Source organism: Heterocephalus glaber, unplaced genomic scaffold, assembly GCF_053883595.1.
Source record: "Heterocephalus glaber isolate CG9 unplaced genomic scaffold, H.glaber_assembly_v1.0 deba00001431, whole genome shotgun sequence".
Taxonomy (NCBI): domain Eukaryota; kingdom Metazoa; phylum Chordata; class Mammalia; order Rodentia; family Bathyergidae; genus Heterocephalus; species Heterocephalus glaber.
Window position 1 is genome coordinate 2,821,910 of NW_028258295.1, and position 22,581 is coordinate 2,844,490.

Sequence of the window (22,581 nt, forward strand, 5' to 3'; positions counted from 1 at the left end):
GACAAATGAATTATTCTTGACTTATGCTATAATATCAGCAGAGGCTTCATTATTTTCAAGTTCCCTCAGTTCCCACAATGGTAGAATAGGTATCAAAATTTCCTGTAAGAGATCCTGCGGATGACTGTATGCAGCACACAGGAACCCATTTACCATAGTATTAGGCACTGTTGAGGGGACCCAATACCACACCTGCAAAGTGCTTCTTAGGGTTGAGTGGGATGTCCAGTGAAATGCCCAAGATGGACATTTGGGAGTGAGAGGACTCTGCCAGAGATGACAGTATCTTCTGGGAAAGGAGATTAACACTCCCACCCCCTCAGCACTCTGACAGAGAGAAGCCCTTTTGATTTATAACCCTAAGCTGCCAGGTAGTGTTTTAGTGTGGGTGTAAGAAGCAAATGGGGAAAATGTATTCTCTTCTGTGGGTAATATGAAAATACCTGTGTCAGAGAACGGTCAGAATGATGTGAAGGATGGAGGAGAAGGTGGAAAAATAATAAGTGGAAAATGGAGGTTTTATAAAGCAGATCTTGTTACCTTAGTCTCCAGAAGATAGCAATGAAAAGGCATTTGTCATTTCACTCTTTCAAGTCCTCAGAATGGTGGCGGCCAAGGCATCAGCACTGTGCCTTTGGTGTTTTTCACTCTTCAGGTCCTCCTAGAAAAGAGAGCCTTAGAAGTGGTTCTGGTGAGAGGCAAGTGTCAGTTTGTTAACTGGCTGACTGGTTTCTTCATGGGCTCAGATGACCTAGAGACAGCGGTCCACTGGCATAGACCTTGACAGCAGCGCCTCCTGGGCATCCTGACACCCAGTCCCAGATAAATGTATTACTCCTTAGATGCCCTGGCAGTAGTAACTCAGATATCCCCTTTTCAAGCTGGGTGTGTGGTCCTAGGAGAGTCCATGAAACTCTCTGGGCTTCGGTTTTCCAATGTACAAAATGAGCGTTCTGAACCTAGTGACTCCTAGGGTGCCACCCTGCTTTGCAGTGTCATGATTTCCATACCCCCTGGGCAGGAGGTCCCCTAAAGCTCCTGCTGGACTTGTGCTGATCTGTATACTGTGTGTCTTCGCTGCACCCCTTCCCAGCGCTTCTCCAGAAATACGGTAATCTGGCTTCAGTATGGGCTAATATCTCCTTCCAGCAGAGCCGTGCTTTTCAGGTTGGTTTCCGCACTGAACTTGATGGTCTGATTTTAAAGGAGTGGTTGGTTTTAAAGAAGTGTCTTGTGGTGCGTCCCAGAGTTACACTGCAGAGCTAATTGTTGGAGCGAGGCAATACCAGGAGACTCCGGGCGGCAGGCTTCACCCAGAGAGGGAGGGTGAGGGGAGGAGAGAGCAGAGAGAGGGAAAGAAAGCCGCGAGAGGGACCGAGGCCGGGCGAGCGGGAGCCCGGCGGAAACCACGGAGGTAGAGCCAGGGACGACACCGCGGAACGCAAACGCGCCGAGAGGGGGCAGTGTGCATATATAGTAAGAGGGAGCGCGACGCAGTAACACCTAGCCACCAAGACAGTGGGAGCCTCGGGGCCCACGGACGGGGTTGCACCTTCTCCCGCAGCGCCGCTGGCCAGCTGCCAGCTCTCAGGCGGCTGTCTGGGCTCGGGGTGCCCTGCGCCCCGGCGCGCGATTGCCTGGCCACGCTCTGGCCTGACCTGGCCCCTTGGGTTGGCGCGCCCAGAGGATCTGGTCCTCCTCCCCTCCTCCGGATGGGACTGGCGCTCCTCCCTGCAAGCCAGGCCCGCGGGGTGATGTGCTGAACAGTAGCCAGCAGCTGGTGTGTCCTGGACGCCGCTGACCGTGGCAAGCCCGGATCGTGTGCCCACATGAGTGGCTCTCCCGGCAGACTCAGGTAAGAACTTCCTGGCCTTCCTGAGTCCTAACAGGAACACATCGGGGTGCCAGGATGAGAACGAGGGATCCTTGTGAAACTGGAGGCTGTGGAATATTGGGATGGGGGGGGGGGGGGGAGTTGGAGCTGCCATTTGTTCTCTGACTTTTCTTAGGGCAACGGCAAAGTTACCAGAGGGTACAGTAAAGCTATTAACATGGATGTGGCCTGGCTGTGGACGCCTGAGAGTTGGTGTCCCCAGGAAACTACAGAGATGCTTACCTCCATCAATTACTGGAGGCAACAAAGGTGGCTTCTTTTTCATTCAGTGCTAGAGATGCACTGAGAACCAGTGGTGAAGATAGGATTGGAAGCATGGAGATTGTGTCTGCATCTTCGAACCTTTCTGCCAAAAGTTTGAACTGAGGGACACTGGCTGTTTGTTCCAGAGAGTGGAGTGCTTCCATCACCCCACCTGGCTGCCCCATCAGTCTTGTATATATCTCCCTTGCATGCCAGACATCCAAGGTTTGGCAGAGGATTCAGGGCACAGTTGAGGGCTTATCTGAAGGTACCTATGGAGAGGCTCCACTCTTTCTCATTTCCCACCACGGTGCAGGTGGGAGGTTTAGCAATGAATGTACCCCTGGTTTGGACCAAGGAAGACATGGGATCTCCTTCCAGGGAAAATAGTTGCTCTTTTTTTTTTTTGGTACCAGGAATCGAACTAGGGACCTTGCGCTTGCGAGGCAGGCGCCAGCACCACTGAGCTAAATCCCCGGCCCCTGAAAATAGTTGCTCTTGTGGAATCAATGAAGGGGTGAGAAGGTAGTCATCAGAATGAAGTTGTCAGAGTCCAGACAACTTGTTTGAAACCATCAGCCAATCTCATGCCTGGGGAAACTTCATTCCTCAGGAATGCATACATCAACCCCCAAGGTAACAGAGGAACATGCAGTTGATTCCAAGGACCCAGGCAATGATTTGGGGTGGACCTGGAACAATCCCAAGGGACAGATGAACCCCAGACCCAGTATTGAACAGGGATGGGGTGGGAGGATTGACATATCACATAGGCTTCGAATATTCCTAGATTTTTCCAAGGAAACAAAGATTTTTCAAAAGACTCATAAAAAAAATGTTTTCATGGCAGCAGCAGATGTAAAACTCCCACTAGTCCAGGCAAAAACAAAGAAATTTGTACAGGGGCCTGAGCTACCTCCTCTGTGAAAGCCTACATGGGACCCTGCAGGGGGACTTTTACGGGGGCACATATCAGCTAGGGCTCTTTATGAATTCAGGAAACTGAATATTGGAAACAGATTTTTAAAAATGCACATTTCTACCCCCTACCCCCAGATACTACTCTGTCCTGAATCTGATATGGAGACTAACTGTGGACATGTGGCATGTCTGTCTTGTTCTCTGAGTGAGGCTAACCCATATTTCCTGTATTCAGCTGTGCCTCCCACCTTTGTTCCTGACTTGAAGATCATGTCTCTTGCTCACGCTGGATGTCCCTATCCATGCCACCTTTCTGCTTCTTAGAACCCTAACTGGCTTTCCTTGATGATGTACAGTGATCACCAATGTTAGCCTGAGCCCCTCTTCCCTCGGTTCATTTACTTAGTAACTCTCTCAGAAGCTCTCATCCTCAACCTGCAACATGGGTAGATAGTCAAGAGATCCAGGGTCTCAGAAGGGTATGTGGAAATTCTGGTTTCCCTCGTCCACACTTAAAAGTTGTTTGGTTTTGGAAGTTTGAGCCTGGGCTTCGGTGTTAGTGTTGAAAAGAAGCCATTATGAGCAACTGATCGATACCTAGCCAAACTAGGGTGCTGTTGTAGTATCTCTATTTGACATTGCCTTCAAATGAGTGAGTGCATAATTGGGTTGCATGCTCAGATGTATTCCATGATCATAGATCTTGAATGAAATCATTTCTTTATAAAGAGATGCCATCAGTTCCTGCCACCATCTTCCAGCCTTTGCTTGGACCATAGCTGTCATTTGATGCCCTTGCAAATGAGTTGGAGCTGACTCTTATCTCACACATCTGCAATCCCTAGGCTTGATACTAAAATTACCTGCTGCAGCTGCACTCCAGATGCCTAAGGCTCCACTCCCACTGCTGGCTGCTTTGGCACAGGTGGCATATAGTTTCTAACTGTTCGTGGCTTTGGTCTGCTGTTTACAATTCTGCTATGAATTATAGCCTCTTCCACTTGCCCTCAAAGAGATTGCTTTATCTTGAGGTGCCACTGCATTTATACTCTCCCTTTGGTTTTCATGGATCTTTTAGCTTGGCCTGAATCTTTTCTTTCTTCCTTTCTTATCCTCCATTTTTTTGAGTTTTTTTGGTACTGGGGATCGAACTCAGGCCCTTGTACTTGCAAGCCAGGCGGCAGCACCACTGAGCTAAATCCCCAGCCCTCTTATCCTCCATTTTGCATCTATGGGTTGGTACATCAGGAACCACATTTTCTTTCAGTCTGAGCATAGGTAATAAAAGCATTAGTTCCTTGACTTGATCCAGCACCCAAATACGCACAAGATAGAAACACTGCATATCTTTTAGCTGCCAGATTCCACATACTCTTTATTTCGATGTATGCAAGGCTCTGGCTTCTAAGGCATACCCAGTATCCCATCTGCTTTGTACCTGCTGAGTTGTGCTGCACATCTGCACAGTGAATGAATGAATGTGCTAATAAGAGGCAAGCTCTAATAGTGTTCAAGCACAGAGAGGGAGGGACAAGTTTTAGGATATGGAATCTTGCATGGGCACATGCTCTTAGGATGTTCATCTTAATTTAGTGAAACTTCATTTAGTGTATGTGAAAATAGAATTCATTAGATGGGGACCACTTGACAGCAGATTCATGCACAGATCTACAAGATAGCCATAAAAACAGGAATTTATGTTTTTTTCTAGAATGGTTTGGCATTGATGAATCTGTGAATTAGTAGCCTGCTAATGACCTTTCCTCTTAGGCTTGCCTCAAATCATCAGTGAAGTTTTGTTTTCAGAGGGTTTCCAGGGGTCAACAGTAGGGGAGAAGGCACTGTGTCACCTGTTGTTTACTGGTATCACTGGGGAGGACCCCATTCTGGGCATGTTGAAGGTGCCACGTGGGGTTGGTTTCATCAGCCATATGAACAGGCTTGAACCAACCTGCCTGTATTTGTTTGAAACCTGATTGAATATTGGGACCTTTCTGAGACTCTCAGGCACAAAGCAGGCAGCTTCTCTTCTCTCAGCATCCTCATGGGCTTTAGCCCAACTCTGGAGTCTCTGGTGAAACATCTCTACTTTCTGAGCCAGGGTTGTAACAGGATTAATTTGGAGGTACTTGTGAACCTCAAGGATCAGAACTGGAGAGCATAACTTGGGCATTTATTTTTTTAAAGCTTCATAAAAATGAAAATTGATTTGTTCCCAACATAAGACCAGTGATGTACCACCTGCCTGCTCCCTTCCCACCATGAGTTGCTGAGCTCAATGAATACTAAACATATTTAGCTAGATGAGCGTGTAGGAAAAGACAGCTCCCACAGCTCATCTGCCATTTGATAGAATTGATCCCTGAAATTTCATCTTTCTAAACATCTTTAGTGACTGGGACTTGGGGACAGAGTAGAGGGTGAAGGGAGGAGTAGGGAGAAGAGACAGCAATGCTTAGAAAAGTTTGTGAGACCCAGCAGACCTGGAGTCAGGTTGGGAGACCCAGGTGAGGGTGGCCAAGGCACAAGAGGAGGACCTGGGAAGGAGGAAGGAGAAATGACACAGAGAAGCTGTGGAGGGGGAGGGTGGGATGGCAGAGAGAGAAGCGAGCTAAGTGGGAGGAAAGGGGAGGGGACAGATGGGACAGGGAGGATGTGCAAGAAGAGGCCAAGGAGGGGAAAGAGCAGGAGATAAGTGAAGCAGCACCTTGCTGGCAGGTTTTCTGGCTCCACCTTTTTCCTCTGCAGAGGGAAAGACCAGGAAGCCGGAAGAACGGAACAGAGTGGTTTTTGTGCTTGGGAGGTTTTGCACTGAAGCTGTCAAGGCTCAACCCCTCACAGCGGCTTGTTCTATTTTTACATTTTGCAGAATCAAAATTAAACAAATGACCCTGTGATGGCGTTTTCATGAAGATTTTTATCCAGCACACCCACACAGCCAGTGCTGAGACTGCTGAATATTTAGCATAATATTCCATTTAATCAGATAAGGAGGCCTCCTCGAGAAGGTGGTGGGCACAAAGCCCATAAAGAACTGCTTTGATGAGGGTGGGCTGATGCCAGAAAGGAAACTTGTTCTCTGGCTTGGTTGGCAGGAAGAATGCCAGGGAAGTGAATTCTGCAGGAGCTAAGCCTCCCCAACCTTTCTCTCTCTTTCTCTCTCTTTTCTTTTCTTTCTTTCTTTCTCCCCCCCCCCCATTTGATTCCAGCTTTTGTGAGATTTCTGGGTCCAGTTCTTCTTGGTGATCTTCTTGGTGGAAAAAAAAAAAAAAAAAGGAAAAAGCAGAGAAAAAAAGGCTCACTTTGGCTGAACTTGCCCCAAGTGGAAGCCCTTCTTAGAATTCAAGAACACATTCACCCAGTTTGTTGGCCTGGCCTGGGAGCTCATCTCTGCTGGTGTGACGGTGTATGGGCAGCAGGCATAACGAGCCAGTTGTACATGTCACAATGGGTGAGAACACAAAACAGATAATATCTTATTGGTTTAGACATGGTCTCACTCCTTTAAATCCCAGGAGATCTAGTAGCAATTAAATACATGCCCCTTTGCACATAACCATTCTATTGGAGAAAAAGCCCCCCAACAATCCGTGTTAAGGGGGCAAATTAATTGGATGAGGTTGGTTGGATAGGTGTACAAATATGTAATATTCAAAAGGCTTGTCATTGCCATTAGCATGTTTATGTTTAACAGGGTATTTGGGAGCTCTTTTTCCTTATACATTAGAGGATTGTATAATTCCCTGGCTATTAACCTTTAAAATGCTGTTTTGATGCATCCAGTCTCTAGACTGGATAGCAATGAAGACTGCTGTGGAGTCAGTTCTGACTTCAAAGGAAAAGATGGGTGAGCCAGTTTGACTCAGAAAGGATGCTTCTCCCACTGGCTGGCCTTGGAGGGACTGATCTTTCCCTTTGGAACTGAACAGGCTTACTGGACAGAGAATACAGTCTTCCCTGCAGTGACTATAAAAAGGTATCTCTGTCTCTGACGCAGGGAGCGATTGAGACCATTGACATGAGCCATGTGGATGTGTGTTCAAAGACCTGAGGAAATGAAGGATTGACAGTCCGTTAAGAGGAAAGCAGAAGGCAATTTCCTTTCCTCTCTTTAATCAGGCATCCATGTGCATTTTTTCTGTATTCTTTCTTCTTGACTATCTGGTTTTAGCAATGTGTCCAGCACAGCTTTGAAACTAAGGGACCTTTTATGCATCTTGAGGAAGAAGTGGAAAAAAAATAAACCCAGGTCAGAACTTCTTTGCTATACAAGTTCAAAGTAGGACCTCCTACGTGTGATGCCTCCTTCTTGCTTCATTCTGCTCGGAGTTGAGCATGACTCCACAGTATCAGGCCCACAAACCATGGAACAGAAAGAACATAACAGTCCCTGTGGTGGTTGTGTCCTGTGTTTCCTCCCAGGTTTCTGTACTTGGACCCTGTGCCACTTCATGCTCAAGTCTTTGCAAAGACAAATTTGCAAAATGATGTCTATTCGTTTGGAAGTGGAGAGCTTATCCAAAAGCTTACATTTTCCTGGTGAGCAAAACACGTAGCCCTCTTATAATCATAGTTGATAAAGAAACAAACCTCCAAACTCTTTGTTATTATTTTATTACAAGTTGAGTATTTCTTATCTGAAATGCTTGGGAGCAGAAGTGTTTTGGATTTTAGATTTGTATGTACATTATGAGATATCTTGAGGATGGGCCCCAAATCTAAACAAGAAATCCATTTATGTTTCAGGTACACCTTTTTCACATAGCCCGAAGGTTATTTTACACAGTGTATTTTTTAATGTACCTGTGTTTTGACTGTGACCCATCACATGAGGTCACTTGTGACAAAAATGTTTCAGACAGTGGAGCATTTCAATTTTCAGATTTTCAGACTAGAGATGTTCAACTTGTGCACTACTAAAATGTCCTTTGTATCACAGGTTATCTCTCACAGAGTTGTTTTGCAGAATAAGTGATTACTAGCCACACTTTCTAGCTACAGAAAGTAAAACATAGAAAACAGGAAGTCCAAGATCACATAGGTAGCAAGTGCTACCACGCACACTTAACCAATGTTCTATCTTTAAATACCGTAATTTTCTACCCCATGCTTTCCTTGTGGGTTTAACCCTCAATCTTCAGTGCTATTGCATTCTTGTAGCTTGTGCTATCATCTATCATTTATTAGTTTTCTATGCCTGTGGGTAAAGGTGGGTGTAAATGCAGCTCCTTAGAGCTGGTGCACAAAGGAGTTGGAATTCCCTAAACTATGTGTACCTATGCAAACTTGATTAAAGCAATTTAGAAGAGAGGCAGACCATATAGTTTTGTTTTGTTTTTTTCCCTTTGGTTCTTTGAAACAGGGTCTCTCTATGTAGCTCAAGCTGGCCTCGAACTCAGGGCAACCCTCCTTCGGGGACTCTAGGTGTGCACCACAACGCCTGGCATATAACAGTTTTCTTCAGACCTGTTGCCATGTTTTGGGGGTTGTGGTGTGTTAATCAGTTCCAAATTGTCTTGAAATTTAGGACACAGAAATGCTGAATGAAAGTTGGCGTTATCCCTATTCCTTATCACTACACTATCCCACCCATTCTTGAGATTGTCCTTAAAGGTAAATCCTGACCTCTGGCCTGCTCCAGCTGAAATACTGGGAAATTAATGTCTGTAAGACAAAGGAAGAAATACAGAATTTAAGGGGGATGACTAATTTTATTTATTTTATTTTATTATATATATATATTTTCCCCCATTAAGTTTATTGGTACATTTTGGGTATAAAATACATTTGCATACATCATTGGGATCTTGTACCATTACATGAGTATCTTGGTTCTTATATTTTTCCCCCTCCCCTGCCCTCCTTTCACCCCCTCCACCCTTCCCTATTTGCAAAGACTTTGTTTCCATTTTTTCCTTTTCTCATATTTTTTCTTTTCCCTTCTTTTCTTTCCCCTACCCCTCCCACTTCCCCTGCTCCTTTAGACCTTTTCTTCCTATTACATAATATGAATTATACATTTTTAAAACTACAATATCAAGACCTAGGAGACATTACCACAGATTTTACAGAATTTAAAAGGATATAGAAAGCATATTTCAAAAATCTGTTTTGAAATAAATTTGACAATTTCTAAGAAGTACCTTGGAAGACAAATTAATGAAACTAACTCTGGAGGAAATATAAAATTTGAATAGCACCTATTAAAGAAAGTATATTCCTAGCTTGAAAACCTACCTATATGACAACAGCAGGCTCATATACATTTTAACTGATAAATTATATCAAACAATTAAAGCAGAAAAGAGAAGGAACACTTCTCCCCTCATTTTAGGAAATCAACATTGTGCTAATCCTAAAACTGGATAAAGATAATAGAAGAAAAAACTATGAACATAGATAGAAATTTGTTTAACAAAACAAACTCTTAGAAGTCAGATCTGGCAGGATGTAGAAAGTGGTTTTGTTATAGAGATGGCAGTGTTGGTTCAGCATTGGAAGATCCACCCCCAAAAGTCATCATTTTAACAGAGGAAAGGAAAAAGCCATATGATCCTGTACTAGTTGGAGAAAAACTATTGAACTAAATTCTACAGTTGTTCATGGTAAAAGCTATCAGGAGCCTAGAAGTAGAACAGAACCTTCTCAACAGATTAAAGACATGTACTCCATACTTCCAGTGAGAACGCCTTATATGAGTGGAGAAGATACAATGCTTTCTCCTTAAGGTGGGGAACAAGGGCAGATATGCTTACTCTTCATCTGACCATTAAACTTTGAAACATAGGCCCAAACCAAAATAGTCTGCCAATAAAATGACACAATTAGGATAGGATTGGCAAGGTAGAAGCAAAATCTTTATGTGTAGATGAAATGATCATCTACAGAGAAAATACTAAGAAATCTCTAGGAGCCCCTAGAACTTGCATTTGAATTTAGCAGGATTAGAAAACACAAGGTATATATAAAAATTGAGGTTTGTGTATACTTGCTATAAATGAAGAATTGGATATTGAGATTTAAAAGTTATGTAGGTGTACAAAGGACCTAGAAAAGTTTAAAAAAAGTGATGGAAGAAGTTAGTACCTAATTTTAAGACTTCTTCTAAAGCTGCAGTAATCAAGGCAGTGTTGGTGTAAGGAAAGACATATAGATCATTGGAATAAAACAGAGAATCTACAAATAGAATCCCACATATATGGTCCACTGAGTTTTGAAAGATTATTTAACATTAACATTTTATAGAATATAAACTCAATTCAAGAGCCGAGGAAGAGATAGTGTTTTCAGCAAATGGCACTAGAACACCTGGTATCCGTATATAAAAAATTAACCTCAACCCTTTACTTCTATACATAAAAATAACTTGAAAGGATCTATGAACCTAAATATGAAAGACTAAAACTATAAAACTTTAAGAAGAAATTATAAGGGAAAATGTTTATGAATTCAGGGTAGGCAAGAACTTCCTAGGATACAAAAAACATGATATATAAAAGAAAAAGATAGATAAATGAGATTCCATCAAAATTTAGAACTTTAAATGACATCATTAAAATGAAAAGTAGTCCTTAAACAGACCATATTTACAATGCATATAACCTATGACCAGAATATATAAAGAATTCTTACAGCTCATTAATAGACAACCCAATTAAAAAGTAGACACAAGAAGATGATAAATAGCCAGTACAGCACAAGGAAAGGTGTGCAACTCTACAATCAGAAAAATACTAATCATGAACAATAACAGGATTGAATTATACACTCATTAGGGAGATGAAGTTAAAAGTTTTAAAAGCCTTGTCATGACCTTTTCTTTTTGTTGGATTCTCCCCCTTTGTGTTTAATTTGTCACACCCAATAAATTCATTCTGCTAGGTTTCCTGGGGTTGTGATCCTCATTGTATTTTCCTAAGATATTCTCTAAAATTTTTTGAAGTGCTGGTTTGGTATTCACGAAGTTCCTAAGGTGCTCTTTGTCATGAAAGTATCTTATTTCTCCATCAATTTTGAAAGATAGTTTTGCAGGGTACATCAATCTGGGTTGGAGGTTGTTTTCTTTTAGGGCTTGGAATATGTCACTCCAAGCTCTTCTTGCCTTGATGGTTTGTGTTGAGAAGTCTGCTGTCATTCTGAGGGGCTTTCCTTTGTATGTGATTTGTTTCTTTTCTCTTAACTGCTTGTAGAACTTTGTTCTTCTGTTGGGTTTCTGGAATCCTAACTATTATATGCCTATGTGTAGATTTTTTTTGATCAAGGCTATTTGGAGTCCTATATGCCTCACTTATCTGTATGTCAAGTTCTTTTCCCCTCCTTGGGAAGTTTTCTGCCATCACTTCTGTGAACAGCTTTTTTATGTCATCTGCACTCTCCTGTTTCTTCATTGACTCCAATCAATCTTATGTTATTCTTCTTTGCATCATCTAGCAGCTGCTGGATTGATTTCTCGTGTTCCTTTACAATTTTAAAGCAATTTTTTTCCTGGTCACTAATTCCAGTCTTATCTTCTATATCTGAAATTCTATCCTCACATTGGTTCGTTCTGCTGTGCAGACTTTCAATGGAGTTTTTAATCTCCTGGAAATCTATTTGCATCTGTTTTATGGATTCCATTTGCTTCCTATGTTGGGATTCCATCATGTTCCTCAGATCCTCTATTTTTTTTAATCTGTGTCCTCTCTAGATTTATTAATCATGTCTTGCACTATGGGCACAATCTTTGCTGTTATCTGAGAAATTATTTCTGATTTCATTTTTGCCAGATCCTCTTTTGTTGCCAGTTCAGGGAGTCCAGGTGATTTAGTATCAGATTGTTCCATCTCGTTTCCCTTTGGGGTTGCTGTAGGTGATCTGGAAGTCTGTTTTTGAGGCTTGTTTACATGTCTTCTCATTTCCACTGGGTGGGGGTGTGTTTCTGGCACCTGCGTGGCTCACCTTCTCTGCCCTAGGAGCATGGAATGGTGGCCAAGATGACTACTTTTAAAAGAGCTGTTCAAGTCCCTTAAGATTTAGGCTTCTATAAACCAGCTTTTTGAGGTCTTTCTTCATCTTGGCTTGGGCCATTCCCTCCATTTGAACTCAGCTGGCAGCAATCAATTGAAAATGTTAATTTCTGGGCTTGTCTTTTGCAGGGAGGGCCTTCCTACTATTTGTTGGTGTAAGTACAAACCCAGGTAAATATTCCTGTGCTGATGATGGCTTTATTCAACAGTAAGATCAATCCAAGCTAAATAATATTGCTTGTCCAAAGGCATGAACAAGTTAACAAAAACAGGGCTATTTTCTTAGAGTGTTTGCTTAACTGTGATGAAGTTAGAGTACTTATAAAATTGGTTAAAATTCATTTTAGCTATTGCTTTTCTTTCTCCCCAAACATGAAAATTCTTAAGACATCTGTATGCCATGAACTTGAATGCATGATACTAAGGCTAGGTTTTGACTCTTTTGCCTGAAGCCTGATATCTCTTAACAACAGCCAAATTTAATTTAGGCATTGAACCTTTGGCTATCTTGTGTACCTGCATGGAAACGATGGGACACTGATGAAGTTTGGGCAATTGATCTTGGGAGAGGATAAAAGGTGGTACAAATAAGCTTGAAATAGGAAAGAAAAGAATACAGAGCTTTGCATTTTTCATTGATTTTTATTCCTGTGTGAGCAATGGAATGAAATGAGTTGATGGATCAGAATCTAGTTTTGTAGAGCACTAGAGAAGCACCCTTCTGTCTTACTCTTTCCTAGTGGACTACTTGTCTCTGCCAAATGTGTTCTTACCTCAGTTTAATCCTGTCCTTGTTTCTTGCTGTCATATTGTTACCACACCCTCTCTTTATATTCTTTCAACAAGCATTGCTTAAACAAGAAACAAGATAAATATTGAGGATATATTGTTGAAAAAGATAATTCTTTCCTCAGAGAGCTCCCAGTCTAGTAAGGAAGATAAACATCAAGTAGAAGAGCCAAAGACACCTCAGCAATGACTAAAAAGAAGTGAGAATGGGTGTCACAGAAATACTGAACCCAGAGCAGTGAGAGAACAGCTCAGGTGAATTTGAGAAGGCTTTTTCAGAAGTGGTTATATTGGAGCTGGGTTTTAAAAGGTGAGTAAGTGTGTTGCACGTGGAAAAGGATGAAGTCATGTTTCAGGCAGAAGAGCAAAACCATCAAGCACTGATACTTGACAGGTTCATGTGCTGTTACAAAAGCTGGTGTCAGAGAGGTGAGGTGCCTGGCAAAGTGGGTTGCAATAAAATTGTGATGGTCCACTTGTTTGACCTGTATTTATCTGAGGCTGCAGACATTTTTCAGCAGAAGGGTAAGAACAGATCCACTTTGTAGGAAGATGATCCTGAAAGCAGTGTGGAGGATGAACCTTTAAAAAATGAAATATCCTAATTTAAGATCAGATTCTGCAGAGAGGGCTGATGGGACATCTAGGTGAGATTGTATGGATTTGACCTTTAGCAAGAAAGGTTGGAAAGTGGCATACAGATTTGAGAGTTCTAACAAAAGTCATCAAAATTTGGTGGCAGGTGGATGGTAGAGGCTAAGGGAAGGAAGAGGAGGAACATAGGATACATTAATATCCTACCTTGCTGTTTTTCTAAGCTAGGTCACTTGTCATAACTTGAGATATGCAGTACTCAAAAAGAAGCAGGATTGAAAGGTAACGTAATGAGAAAAAATTTGAGCAGAATAACTGAAGAGGAAAATCATTTGAATATATTTATCAAGAAAGGGGAAACAGCTAGGTAGAGCTTGAGGTAACAGAACCTAACCAGAAGAAAGAATGGAAGAATGAAAGAAAATCAGTATTTATGACCTATGTCAAAAATTGTGCTAGGTGTTTTACATTTCTTGATCTAATTTTTTAATTGAGATCTTATAAGGGATGAGAAGCAATGGTCTTTTCCTGAGGAAGTGAATTCTCAATAACAAAGAGTGAGTTCTCCTTTCAGATGACCATAGGTGATGGACCATCAGAAATTGCTTCAAGAGATAACCTCAGGTTCTTCTGTGAGGAAGAGACAATGTCTTTGTCTGAGAATAGTGTAGGAAGTGAGATAGGGAGTTCAGGAAGAATGGGAAGTGTGGAAGTCAAAATTGTTGATAGAGGGCAAGTAAAAATGATGCCTACATAGTGCTAACCCCTGTTGGAGTTGGAAAGCATATACTCTGTCATGACCCAGTTGTCCCAATATGAGCATAGCCCATGAGCGCAGCAGAAGCACAGCTGGAGGGGTTCCCTTAGGGTGGCTGAGATGGGGAGATTGGCAGGATAACAACACATTAAAAATCTGGTGAGACTCCTCCTGACCTGGGCTGAGGGGACAAGAAAGCTAGGAGGCAACTGAAAAACTGGGTGAACCGTGAGATAGACTAAGACATTTAAGAAGGCAATAGAAGCAGAAATTTCAACTGATTAGAGATTTCGATCTCAACAGATTTCAAATATGCTTTGAGATTCCAGGTTAACATCTAGGTAAAAGTTTGCTTCAGCAGGATGCATGCTGATCAGCACCTCCCTTTAACTGACAAGGCCATATTTGTGTTTATCAAAATATTAGAGCTGTTTTTTGTCAATTGAGAGATCAGGAAAGGTCGTGAAAGTCAACACTGGATTATTGCTTTGTACTTTGGATGGCATCTTGGTGTGGATGTCTGTGGAAACAGAGTGCTGCACTAGATGATGCTCCATGGGCCATCTGCCCAAGTCCTATGTTTATGCATGGATACAGAGCCCAAGTAGTAGATATTTTGAAGAGTTTCTCCAACATGCTATTGTAAGCTTCTCCCACCTTAGACTTTTTGTGGTCTGGATCACAAAATTATTTTTACATGACTGTATTATTTTTTTATTTTATGTTACAATGCTCTAAAAATAAATTTGTCCCTTCTGGAGAACAGTTCCTGTCTCTCTTTTCATGAATATTTAGGATTATGAAGTGAAATTTTTAGGTCTTTCCCCACACCTCTACTCAAGCCAAGTAATACAGTGGTTTCCATTGTTGTCCAACCTGATATCTTTGTTCACTCTATAGTCGTGTGCTTCCTGCAAGTGTTGTCACCAGAAACCAGGCATGGAGGTAGGGACATCTGAGCAGGTAGGCACAGAGTTTTTCTATTAGTCAAGGACCAGCTCCAGCAGATAGAAGGCTTGCCTGTTAGAGTTCTCTATGACTTCTCTGTCCTTACTCTCAGTCCCAACCCAGGCTCAGCCCCAAAATCCCCCTGTATCTAGGATGTTGGTAGATGATCGTTGTATATATAGTTTGGTATAAGTGCATGTCTCTGTTCTTCTACATACAAATGCCAAAAGGAAACAGGTCTCTAGGTGTCTGTGAACAATTGGTGTCATCCAAAGAGAGCTTTATAATTCAGAAAAAAGAAAACATCTCAGCTGTGTTTTATCTGCCTTTTTATTTGTTCTCTTCTATCACAAAGCATTGAAGCAAGGTTTCACAATGTCCTTTCTATGTCAGCCTATTATTCCTTCTTACAGGTGGTTCTAATTTCTTCCACTGTTCTTACAATAAGAAACTAAATGTAATTACCCAGGGCTTCAATTTAGATGTCAAACACAATTACACAGGAAACGTCCTCCTCACTGGAACTCCTACACTGGAGTGTCCTCCTCACAGTTCAGTCATTAGGTAGTTTTATGGTGCATTTTGAATAAGAAATACTAGAAGTTAGGGTCTTGGTTGACATTTATGGCTTCCTGTTTATATACCTCTGGCTCTTTAGGGCCTTGAATTTTCTCATTTAACCTTTTACCGATGAGCAGAATGAGGCTCCAAGAAGAAAAGTCACTTATTCAAATTCATAATCTAACGGGATTGGCACCCCACTCCTGACACAGAATCTAATGCTCTGCTGCTCTCGACAGAGGAGCCTCACCTTCCAGCTGCTTGAGAAGGGCACATTGAGGTGGTGTGGAATGATGTTCCCATTCAAAGAATAACATGTGGGGAACTATGTAAAATATTCTTGTCCTTAGTTTTCCCTATGTACAAATTATTTTGTAAATTTCTATTTTGTACCTACTGGATCGTTTTTCTTTTCCCATTCTCTGGTGGGTATGGGCTTATGAGAAAGTAACTTGGACAAGTAAATTTTGTTTTACCACCACCCATATTAAAATTGTGTGCATACTAGTAACAGATAAAAGTTCATCTTTTGATTATTTATAATATACCACCCTGTGTTAAGAGGCAGAATTTGGTATATTTTGGTCTCTGAACCATTGGCCTCTTATTAGCAGAGAGGCTAGAGCCATGCAGAGCAGCTATAGAATTTGTATGCTGTTATAGTTGGAAGGTTTGTGGGTGTAGGTGAAGTTTAGATAACGTGGCCATGGATTTTCCTGACTGATTGCAAGTCATCTTTTACCTGACTTCTGCTAGAATTTGGCGTAGACTTTGTGACTTGCCCCAGTGGAAGAATCTGAGACAATACTGTTACAGTTCCAGCTTCCCCTTTCAAAAAAAGTGGAAGTTATTTCAAATCACTGCTCAGGGCCTTGTTGCTCAGATAGATAAAGTATATGCTTCACCCTACAGAAACAGGACCTCAGCAAATGTCCCTAGCTCTAAGATTTTTGTCACTCTACAGGAATAGTGGAGAAGCATAAAATATGCTTAGGAAGGAGGAAATTTGCAGCTGCATCTTTTATATACATAGGTGGGAGAGGAACATTTGACTATGGACAAGAACATGTATGGTTACCAATTAAGCTACTAATAAGGAAATTCTCTGAGAAAGTTTCCTGGTCTCCCATCTCTGCCTTTCTAGGACATGAATTAATAAATTACTTTGTGGAACTCTTGAGAAATCATATAGTCTCCTTTTACCAGAGCTCGAGGTCCCTAAAAATTTAGCTCTACAAAACTCATGTTCATTTTGGAAAAATCATTTCCTATTTGCTGATTATTTTGCTTTCTGATTTTACTTTCCCCAGGGAGAATTCCATCTGGACAAACTACTAGTTAACAGCCGTGTAGTCATCCATGTTAATAGCTTTACTGAGAATGTACTTAGACGTGCTAGTGATGAAGAGAAATGTGACATGTGGTGGGAGTTTCAATGTATCACTCGTACCTATGCTTTGACTATTTTCCTGGCCTGTTCAAATGCTATTATCTGCTTCCAAAATGTTATAAATGATATGTTTGTAGTCTGGATTGTCTCTCTGTTATCTGTGTTATTGTTTCTGTCTGTGCTTAAATAGCTCATCAGTTAATTTTGTGTTTTTTCTGTCCATTTCTCCTTAACCTCAGTTGAATTGAGTCTAGTTTTCCAACATAGGCCTTTTTGCTGTTGAGTCTTGGAGACAGATAATGGTAATGCAAAATAAACATTACTCAACTACTTATAGCCCCTGCCTCTCTCATAATAAACCACTGTCTCTGTTCAACCCTTCACTGAAACCACAGTCCAGAGTTTCAAGAAGCCATTTCTCAAACGTGGGTATCATTAAGGTCAAGAGATTTCTAACCACAGATTTACTATCTTTGGAATAAAAGCCCAAGTGCAGCCTAACTCATATCTAATGCAGGAAGAGCAAGTTAAAAACAGTCTTGACTCCTTGAGATCACAGACTTACAGGCATTACAACGTTCAAGTTTTATTCTGACAACAGCCTCCTATTGTACTTGTCTGACATTTGGCTAAATTATTGCAAAGCAAGAGACTGTGGCCCTCTGCTTTTATTTCTAGATCACTTCAGTGCAGAGCTAATGGGCTCTCACTCTGGACTGAGTGCTTGGGTCATGACATGACAGATGTGAGTAAAGTGATCCTAGGAATAAGGTGTATTAAAACATCATTTAAAGCTCTGTTGCAGGGTTGCCCTCATTTACATGTGGCATAGTAGCAGTTGTTGTTTACAGTGTCATCTGCAACAAAGTAGTCACAGACTTCCAGTAAAAAGTTCCTTTGACCTTTGCTCCAGGTCTAATCTATATCAACTTCTTCATCATCATCGTTGTTATTAATAATCTTTTACTGAAGCTTTAACATCATACTAAGGACTTTGCTCAGCACAGCACCGTCATAATCTCACTTAATTCCCTTCACCACAATCTCACAGATGAGAAACCAAGATTCGAGAGACTAAAAGACTTCCTCCAAGGTTCCCTTAGTAATATGTATCTCAAAGATTCCAAGTTGGGTCTCATTTTAGAGCTTGAGCTTCCAACACAACTATGTTACATAAAACAAAGAAATCCAAAATTATCAGATATCTCCTCTTTCTAAGGTATATATCAGCTTTCTTGAGATGGGAGTGCAAAGAAGCATAAGTTACCTCCCATGCCCAAATGGCTTCAAAAGTTTGTTGCTTAAAAAGTCATTTTAAAAGTAACTATATACTAAATGTTCAATATGTGGAATATAATAAGTATAGTAATTAGAGGAAGTCTTGGAGAAGGTGAAGTTCACACTGGGCTTTGAAGAGTGAGCAAGATTTATATAGATGGAAAGTCAGGAAGAAAAGCATTTCACACAAAGGAGGTGATGAGAATCAACCTAAAGATGAGCAGTGCAAGGGATGGAGTGTTGAAGGGTGGAGCAAGGGTGGAGCAGAGTAAGTGTAATCCAGGAATTACATTCTTGTCCATTCATCTGTTTGGTACACTGATTTTTACTGAGGGGCTACTAGGTGAAGTGTTGTGCAGAGAGAGAGAATAAGAGATAAATGTGAGAAGGTATGCTAGAGCCTCACTGAGGGTCAAGTTCAGAATCTGGGGCTGTATCTTGTAGACTTGAAGCTCACAATCAGTAGTCTGGGAGTTAAAAATTGAATCTCCAAATTGCCTCTGTCATGTTTCTCTGCCCAAGTCTTTCATACCGGAGGAGGTATTCTCCTGATAAAGACATCCATTTATCCACATAGAGAATACCCATATGCTTAGGGGATGGGAGAACAGAAAAGGTCTACTAAAAATTCAGAGAATGACAGATTGGAGAATAAGATTACTGTAATATCATCAAAGCTCAAAATAAGAGAGTTTAAAGAAAATGTGGAGTCAAGGGTGTCAAGTAGGTAGAGGGCAGGCGATGCTACAGAGAGAACGTAACCAGATACAGACCAGTTGGATATGTTTGAATTTGGTAGCTGGTTGGTCTATCAATGACTTTGGAGAACACATTTTTGCAGTTGGGACAGTGGTCCTATTGCAGGGATAAAGAAGTAAATGGAAGATGGAGGTCATATTGTAGAGACTGCTCATTTGATCCATTCAGTGGCAGCAGGAATGCAGAATTGATCACAGATTTTCTTTCTCAAAGTGAGCAAAACCAGTATACATTTGAAAATGGAGTATGGAGACATTGAAGAAATTGAAAACAAATGATATAAAAGAGGGAAAACTTCCCACCTGCCAGGATTTTATACCTTTGTATTCTAATGATAGCTGGATAAGTAGAATTTTTAAAAATTGGAAGAGTCCATTGCCACGGTTATCTTCTGCTTAGCACATCCCTCAGTCTTCTGCCCTTGAACCACGTGTCCATATCATTTATAAACCTATCTGGCACTGGGTAATGATTGCATGGAAATTGCTACCTGTTTCCTTGGAGGCTGGAGCCATCTTTTTTCTCATGCAGATGAGTTTCCTATTGAATGTGTTTATAATATTTTTTAAAAGTCTGTATCCATGTGGTTGTTTTTCTCCTGTTTTCTGTCCCTGTGACCTAGGACTTTTAGATTACTTAGGCCTTTTTCCTGTAGTTAAAAAGAAAAAAAGAAGAAGTAAATGTGTATCTTACACAGAGATTTATGTGCCTGTGTGTGTGTACATGTGCACACACACATATGAAACCCAATTTATTTAAACAATGGTGCACTGAGCACATACTATGTGCCAGTCTGTGTTAAATGTTAAGGTTGCAAAGAAGATGAAAGATCTGGGCCCTGTAGTCAAAGTAATCTACCCAGGAGGGAAGAAAACCTCTCTCTTACCTTCACAGGAACACACAAAATCCTGGAGTGTACCCTGACTTCACTCTCTCTTTCCAGGCCAACAATGTCAGAAAGAAATAAAACAATTCTAGCATGTGAAACTTACTGATTAATTTTTAAATTTGAAAGAAAAAATTTCAAAGCAATATAGCAGCATTACATAAATGATAAAAGAAAACAATCCCCCACATCCTACTTCCTGAATATAACTGAACTATAATCTTTTGTAGATTTTAGCATGAAAGTGATCCTTTTTTAAAGCCTGGAGTGGTGGTGCATGCCTGTAATCCCAGCACAGGAGGCTGAGGCAGGAGAATCACCACAAGTTCAAGGCCACCCTCTGCTACATAGGGAGTTCAAGGCCAATCTGGACTACGTTGTGAGACCCTGTCTCAAAACAAAAACAGAAACAAACAAAAAAAATAACAACAACAACAAAAGAAAGTGATGCTTTTTTGCATGTTTCTAATTAGATGGTGCATACAATTTTGCAGTCTTATTTACAGTTAGACTTTTTAAAACATGTTGAGTAAAATGAATATTGATATAGTCTTCATAAGAACACGTTGTGCTACCTCTTCCACTTTGTTAACATAAATTTTCAATATTCTCTGAACAGAGATGAGAGGAGTGAAGGTTTTTGCACACTGAGATCCTGATACAGAAAACAAGAACTACCTTAGCATGGAATCAGGAGATTTGAGAAAAACAGGAATCATAACAGACAGGAACTAAATAAAGATCACTTTGATCTCATCTGGCCCTAAGAGAAACCATCTTAAGTTCAAGGACAATATCTTTGCAAACATGAGCACAATTCTCCTGTTAGTTTCTATTTGCCCAGATCTTGCCCTTTTTCCTGTCATCTGGTCAAGGAACAGACTCTCTTGGCTAAGGGATGAAGGGGAACTTGCCCCAAGTCCTTGGAAATTGAATTCTTTCTTCCCACAAAGGCTGAATCTGGATTGAGATTCCTGCTCTCTGTGACATGTGGTTGTCATGTTTTAAAATTGCCACAGGATTTTGACTCAGTAACTGCTAGTGCACTAAAGTAACACTTGTGGAAGTAGTTTTATAGTTCAGTTATACGAGTCTCAAGCCCACAAAAGGTACACAGATTTCCACTTACGTTAATCATCGTCTTTTTCCTCTCATCTATTCATACCTTCCTGAATCATTCTCAAGAACTATTCTAAAAGAACACAAGTGTCTACCTTGACAAACAAGCTACACCTCCCTTCAAACATTCTTCTGCTCAGCTACCAAAGTTCCCCGACATTCTAATAAATAGGTTCAATAAGACAATACTACTGCATTTTCTTCAGGGTGATTTATCTTGGGAAGCAGGTCTTTTGTCTGGTCTGTACACCTTGCATGGGAATGAAAGCTATTATAAAAACCCAGAGATAAGAATCTGAAAACATTGGCAGCCAAATGAATGACAAAATTTGCCTCATTCATGTGAACTGAGTGGTCAACCCCAAGTTTGATGAGACATTCTGGGTATGATTAACTGTTCTATGTAGATAAAGCATTAGAGCTAAGAGGGCAGGATGTGTGCTGGGTACAGGGGAAAAAAAGGAGTGTTCCTTGGAGGGACAGAGGCGAGCAATCTCTAGGAAAGCCATCAAATAAGAGAAGGGGACCATGTTGTGCAGGAAGCTGGAGTCAGGTCTGGTGAGCATCAAAAGTAACAGATGAGGAGGTAAGGAAATGAGCCATTAAGAGAAGGGTGACTCAATATTATGCTCTGTTTATCTGCTTCTGGCTTTATGTAAGCACCCACGGGGACAAATCTCTGAACTGGACATGCTTCCTGCTCTCTGCTTTCAAGTACCTTCCAGAAGAGCTAGGAGACAATATATACTTAGAAGCTCCAGTGACTGTTTGTTATTCTTTATATGGAAGGCTCTGAAATAAGAACTTGAGGAGAAAGGTTAGATATCTAAAGGAAAGCCTTGTGGAAGGTACAATACAGAACTTGCATGAAACTGTTTTCCGGGGCCTCACACTCTCTGCTGAAAGTTACCATCTCTGTGAATGGCATCGGTACTGCCTCTTTCTGTGTGGCTCCTCGGTGTTTTATATATTTTTTTCTTCTATTTTTTCCCCCTTCCCCTGCCCTCCCTTCAACTCCTTCATCCCTCCCTATTTACAAAGACTTTGTTTCCATTTTTCCATTTTCTCATATTAATTCTGTTCCCTTCTTTCCTTTCCCCTACCCCTCCCACTTCCCCCTCCTCTTTGCCCCTTTTCTTCCTATTTCACATTATCTATTACACCTTTTAGTTCTTATTTACACTTTCAGTTTCTCACACTAGAGAAACTATTCAGTGTTTACATATGTGTGTCCTATTTATTTCACTTAAAGAGTATCACCTCAATGTGTATGCATTGAACTATAAATGTCTCTAATTTCACATTTTGATGGCTGAGTAGTACTCCATTTTATTAAAAAACCCACATTTTCTTTATCCAGTCTCCAGTTGATGGGCAGTTGGGCTGCTTCCAAGTTTTAGCTATTACAAATTGTGCTGCTATGAACATGGGTGCACA

General features: G+C 41.1%; 1 protein-coding gene across 2 annotated transcripts in view; it reads left to right on the forward strand.

Annotated features, from left to right (window-relative positions):
• Window positions 1-1,527: 1,527 nt before the first annotated feature.
• The window catches only part of Gramd1b (GRAM domain containing 1B), a 251,281-nt gene continuing 230,227 nt past the window's right edge, over window positions 1,528-22,581 (forward strand). Inside the window, exon 1 of one of the 2 annotated variants that reach the window (XM_087212590.1) lies at window positions 1,528-1,855. Coding sequence is in view for 1 of the 2 variants with exons in the window: in XM_087212600.1 (XP_087068726.1) it covers window positions 1,830-1,855 (26 nt within the window). In the remaining variant the exon portion in view is untranslated. The remainder of the gene's footprint in view (window positions 1,856-22,581) is intronic. The other variant, XM_087212600.1, reaches the window with a different exon arrangement.